Here is a 6,596-nt window from a genome sequence, read left to right on the forward strand (position 1 = left end):
CGCCGGCTGGGGGGGCAGTGATACGGGTGAGCTCCGTTGGCTATGAGGTGTTCCTGCTGCTCCTACAGTTTCTCTACAGCGGCCAAGTTTCGATCCAGTTGCAGAAGCATGAGCCTCGCCCCAACTGCGGCGATCATGGTTGCTGGCACACACACTGCACCGCGGCTGTCGACCTAGCCCTCGACACCCTCGCCGCCGCTCGCTCCTTTGGAATCGACCAACTTGCCTTCCTCACCCAGGTTCAACTGATTTCCTTCTCTTAGGGTTTTCATACTCCATCCCCATATCACATGCCAACAATGAAATTTTAAAAATAAAACAATAAATAAATAAATAAATCTAGAGTTGAACCAATTTTAATATAAAATTTCAATTAGTAGCTTAAAAGTCCAGTAATGATTGATAGTTATGATTATGAACTAATATTCAATTCAGCCATTTCAGGGTACCCATTTTATTTGATTAAAATTATAATATATATTTTAAGGATAAATTAAATTTATAAAAATCACTCATCTTTCTATATTTTGCTGTAATCAGAAATGGATCTTAACTTTATGCTCTAATAGTGTCTTTATAAAATTTGAATGTTATGATTTCTTTTTAGACATGAAATAAGTGGAAAATGATGGTCTTTTCTTTATTTGGGAAATTAAATGAGCCCTATATTAAGCCATTTCCTTATTTCTTTTATCTTTTAAGAAGGAGCACAACACAAGAGTTGCCATTACAGCTGAAGCTTAAGCGATTTTGTGTTGTGATGCTTTATTAAGACTTAGCTAGGAACTCCATGATAGCTTTTGTTTCTTTCTTTCTTCTTTTTAGGAAATCAATGGATATGTTCTTCCCAGCAACGTCCAATTCTATTCTTTTCTGTAGCAACAGTAAGCTTGTTTCCATGATAGCTTTTGTTTCTTTCTTTCTTCTTTTTAGAAAATCAATGGACATGTTCTTCCCAGCAACGTCTAATTCTATTTTTTGCTGTAGCAACAGTAAGCTTGTCGGAGTAGGTGTGGAGTAATAATTTTGAGGTCCAGTTACAGTTTTTAGTTTAGTTCAAAAATTACGGTTAAGCGCTCTTTACCTTATGATCATCTTCCAGTTCATAAGCAATGTTCTTGCAAGGGCATGTCTTAGCTCACTGGTATTCAAAACAAGATGATTTTTAAATTATACTGTTAGTTTATAAATTGTTATTTCTTTTAATGATACTTACTATTATCAATAATAATAAGTTAAGAATTTTATCAATTAATTGAGTTTAAAAAATATGGAATATGTAGAGTTTATTTTGATAATTTAAATCCTAATTATTTGAAGTAAATCAAATTATCATAATATATGAGGGAAACTTCTTCTTTCATTTGTTTCTTAGCAAAAATTTATTTAGGATTGATCAAAGTACCTTTATTAAATTATAATTAAACTATAAAATAGTTTCTTATGCTTTTTGATATATAATATCCAAATTGCGGTATGTTCTTATAAAAAATTAGATATTAAGTGCATGTAAAAAAGTTTCATTTTTTAATATCAAAAACTCTTATTGTAATTTAGAGAGCATTATCAACAATGCTGCGCCATCTGAATTTTCATGACTTGACTCCAATATCCTGCAAAATTAAATCAGCATATTGAAATATATGGCGTTTGGCAGAAGCAACTTGAAATCATGGTGGAGAAATCCTCTATTGAAGACGTGATGAAAGTCTTAATGGCTGCCCGCAAACAAGAAATGCACCAACTCTGGTCCACCTGCTCCCATCTCGTCGCCAATTCCGGCCTACCACCCGAAAGCCTTGCCAAACACCTCCCACTCGACATCGTTGCCAAGCTCGAAGATCTCCGGCGCCTACCCTTTTCCTCCTCCCACATTCCCTCAACTTGCCCCGACCACCATCACCACAAAATCTACCGCATGCGCCGCGCCCTCCACTCCTCTGACGTCGAACTCGTCAAACTCATGGTCATGGGAGAAGGCCTAAACCTCGACGACGCCCTCGCTCTCCACTACGCCGTCGAGCACTGCAACCGTGAGGTCGTCAAAGCTCTCCTCGAACTGGGAACTGCCGACGTTAACTTCCCCGCAGGACCAAACGGACGAACTCCCCTCCACATCGCCGCCCGGCTTGTCAGCCCCGACATGGTCGCCGTTCTTCTCGACCACCACGCCGATCCCAACGCCCGGACGCTCGACGGCGTGACCCCGCTCGATATCCTCCGATCCCTGACGTCTGATTTTCTTTTCAAAGGTGCTCTACCGGGCATCGACATTGCGCATTTCGAGCCCAACAAGCTCAGGCTATGCCTCGAGCTCGTGCAATCCGCCGTCATCGTTGCGTCGAGAGAGGAAGCAGCCTCCGTGTATTTGAATTTAGGCGTGGCGGCGACTGTACCGGCAGAGATGGGATATAAGGTAGATCATAGTGGTGATCAATTAGATGGACGGAGTAGGAGGTCCACGACCATTCAAGGTGGAGGTGGTATTACTCGACCTACTTCTTGTTTCCCTTCTTCTATTATTTATTCTCCTCATCATGAATTCCCATGATTTACAAGGTTTCTTTATTATTAATAATTTTGTTTCATTTTAGATATATGTGGAATTTGACTAATAATCATGAATCGGTGCTAGGAGGCAGATTTATTAAGCAAAGTTGTTGAGGTAATAGCTAGCTACTCTATATGTGTATATATTTCTAGAGCACGACTCTCGCTCTCTTTCTCTCTTTCTCTCTCTGTCAATTTGCATATCATTCTCGCGATAGATAGATAGATGTATGTCACTCCACATCGGCTAGGTGAAGGGCCGAAAAGCAGCATTTAAGTCCTGGGCTGCCCACCACCCATAAGGGCTCTTTTGGGAGGTGACAAGTGGTATCAGAGCAGACTACTGCCTGTCAGGTGTGTGGACTCTCCATGGTTCAGTGGGACCCTCGGTGGAGCAGATCCGTGACGAGGGCGTCATGTGATTGGGTGGAGGAGAATGTCACGGACAAATAGTCCCACATCGGCTAGGTGTAGGGCCGAAAAGCAACATTTAAGTCCTGGGCTGCCCACCACTCATAAGGACTCTTTTGGGAGATGACATGCAGTTACCATTGTGAAGGTGGCTATAGCTTCTATCATTTGCATTCAACAATATTGCGATTTATGGGCAGGTAGGCTCCCCGCTGCAACAATCTTTTTGAAAAAGAAAAAATTCCTTACTTTCAATCAGTCGGCTTTAACATATTTTTTAATCAAGTCAAATGTGACTGAAATAGGTTGGACTGAATAGCATTCCTGAGTTGAATAGTACTAAGCCGGGCGGCCCCATTCACATATTATGTAATAATGTGAAACGTGAAGATCGATATGATTGGTTTTTTCTTATGCTAAATTCCAGCCGGCAACAAAATATCTGGTCTTTCATGAATGCAACACTGTTTACCGCATGGCGATTGCTCGTACGGGCATGTCCACGCGTCTACGCGCAAAAAAACACACATGCACATAATATATAATTATAATATATATATATATATATATATACATTAAGTTTCTAAGTAATTTATTTGGTTTGCTTCACAGGATATCTAAAATGGTTACAACCCTTGAAGCTTAAAGAAAGCTACCAAGGTGCCTTAAGAGAAGAACTCAAGATGTGCGGGCATGTCCACGCGTCTACGTGCAAAAAAACACACACGCACATAATATATAATTATAATATATATGTATATATATATATATAGTTCATTTATAAAAAACATAAAATTTAATTTTTCATTTAATTAAGTATTTACACAAATAACATATTATTTATTTGTATTTATATAACAAAGTTTTTTATATTTATAGCATTCACATCACATCTAAACTATCATTATTTAAATTATTTAGAAGGGAAATACATCCCTTAGATATTATATTTGTAAATACATAAAAACTGAATAATATGTATGTACATTTTTCCTTAATTTTCTTAAATAACCCTAAAATTCGGAGAGATGTGCCTGATTTTATCATATCTTTGACCAATGATGAAATCATCATTAATTTGATGAAATTGGATTCATAACTAATTATCATATGATACGAAACACTAGTAATGGAGTATTCCTAAATTGTTATAAAAAGTCGGTCATTTTCTGAGAACTGTTAGCACAAATCAATCCGTGGGCTTTTTTTAATTAAAATTTATGATTATGAATTTATTTACTCCATGTACCGTTGTTCACATTAGCACATGCCATTGTCTTCTACCTCTATTTTCTGTTGAATGCTTGTTGTATGGAGAGAGATTTTATAAACTCAGCAATGCAGACCCTGCATGCGCACGAACAAATAAACACACACATATATATATTATGAAAAATAACATGCAATCAAGCTTTCTTGAACCAATACTATTATACCGATTGAAGGCTACTAAAATCCACCAATACTATTATATAATCCCACATCCTCAATAGAGATCAATAATAATTTGTGCCTCAACACATTGGATGAGGTCAGCAGATCAACAATCGTCTCCCTCACCAAAGATAGAGTAGAAATGACCAGAGTTTAGTCCCCCTCAAGAGCACACCTCTTAGTAATTCTGGATCTACTTTTGGGAATTGATGAGATTAATAGAGAATCTCACAAAAATAATACTTTACTGGCTTTCTATCACATTGCCAAATCCCGGAGAGGTGAGAGCAGCCTTTGACGATCCTTCAATTTGTAATAAATTGCTCCATAAACACCTCAGTAAGCTCATTGGACGTATGAATGCTCCCTTCTAGGAGTGAGTAAAACAAGGTGCATGCTTGGACATTATAGGGAAACCTGACACTGGTGAATATTAGAAGCTCATTATATGTACATGATGGTGGCAAAGTGATCAATAAGTTCATATGGGTCAGATGTCCCTTCATAAGCATTAATGCTCAGAAGTTTTAATCCTGTTACAAAGATGATTTTTGAGAATCACGTCAAGCTGAGATATGACTTCTATCCTATAAGGGAAATTCTTCTCAATATAAATATCTTAACTTCTCCTATAAGGGAAATTCTTCTCAATATAAATATCTTCTTCTCAATATAAATATCATAACTTCTCACAAATCGCGTGAGGTCGAGCTGCATTCTCCATGCATGTTGGGAACTTAGTGTTAGGCTTGACTATAGGTGCGTGGATGTGTATAGCTAGCGGTGTTTATGAGTTCAACTTCCTTAGGAGGTTTTTTTTTTTTTTTTTTTTTTTTATTCCCGAGAATATAGTTGTGTAAAAATTATAAAGTTTTTGATTAAGAAATTTAAGCAATTAATATTAGGATTCTACGCAAGTATACTTATCGTTATCAAGTAATAAAGTAATAAAGATTTAAGCCCTAAATATCAATCACACGGTGAAGGTTTAAATTTAAAATGATAAATTTACTAGAAAAAATTTAAAATGATAAATTTAAATTTAAAATGATAAATTTACTAGAAAATTCATAAAAAGTAAAACAAAATTACTGTCACTAAGTTTGAATGCTGAGGAATGATTAATACTAAATTTATTAAAACTAAATTTTTTAACTATTAGAAAAACTGAAATGCAAAGTTTAAACAATAACTACTAAAATATTAAATTATGTTTATGTGATGAAGATTTCTTATGTAAAAAGCATTTTTTTCACTACAATGAGGTTTTGGTGAAATGAGATGAGATTGAAATGAGATGAGATAAATGGGATGAGATAAATGGTTTAAAATGTATTGTGTCAAATATGAGCAGTTTTAATTCTCTACCCTGATATAGTGTTATAGAAAAAACTTAGCTAATCTCATGTTAGTCCCTAACTCCTTGGCTAGGCTAGGAGGATACTGGCTCCCACTCCAAAGCTCCCACTTTCCTTCACCTGAAGGCTAACTCTCGCTTTATTTTTTAAACACTAAGACCGAATTGAGGATTGTAGTCTGTCAGCCTAAAGATTCTCCAATTCTACACCCAATAAAGTATATTTCCCTATTTATTTGCACTTAATTCCATGAATGAAATTCTCCTTCATGGAATCAAATGTGATCCTCACTCTGTTGTAGAATTCATACTCAATTTCCTATGTCATATGTTTCACAACTCATTTTAACAATTGAATTAGTCAGATCAAAAAGTGAATTAAGTTCGGGGTTGAAAAATCATCACAATTTATTTTATATTTTAATATTGACACATTCATATTATCTCATCATTTCACCATATCTCAGAGTAAGGAGAAAGATAAACAAAACTACTCAGATTTCATGAGAAAGATACAACAAAACACAAATTTCATATATAACAGAAAGTTCATATAAATACTAATAAACAAACAACACTTATCTGAAACTCTTTCTCAAAGAAAATCTCTTGTAGTCTCTACTAGGAAATGTAGGAAGAAAAAATCTCTCACTTTTCTCCTTCTTCAACACTTTTAGAGAAGAGTTCACACTAAATCTTACCACAAAAAGTCTAAACTCTTAAAGAAAACTCACTAATTGACTCCAAAATGGTGGTAGACTCCAAAATGGTGGTAGAAATGGTGCTAAAGGAATGAAGTGGAACGAAGAGAAACCAAGAGAGAGTCTAAAGGAATGAAGTGGAA

At 36.0% G+C, this 6,596-nt stretch overlaps 1 protein-coding gene across 1 annotated transcript in view; it reads left to right on the plus strand.

Moving 5' to 3' along the window:
* The window catches only part of LOC110030046 (BTB/POZ domain and ankyrin repeat-containing protein NPR5-like), a 5,987-nt gene extending 3,436 nt beyond the window's left edge, over positions 1-2,551 (plus strand). Inside the window, exons 2-3 of the mRNA XM_020732588.1 lie at positions 2-239; positions 1,658-2,551. Coding sequence (XP_020588247.1) covers positions 2-239; positions 1,658-2,551 — 1,132 coding nt within the window. The remainder of the gene's footprint in view (position 1; positions 240-1,657) is intronic.
* The last annotated feature ends 4,045 nt before the right edge of the window (positions 2,552-6,596 follow it).

This window comes from Phalaenopsis equestris, unplaced genomic scaffold (assembly GCF_001263595.1).
Source record: "Phalaenopsis equestris unplaced genomic scaffold, ASM126359v1 Scaffold000639, whole genome shotgun sequence".
Classification (NCBI taxonomy): domain Eukaryota; kingdom Viridiplantae; phylum Streptophyta; class Magnoliopsida; order Asparagales; family Orchidaceae; genus Phalaenopsis; species Phalaenopsis equestris.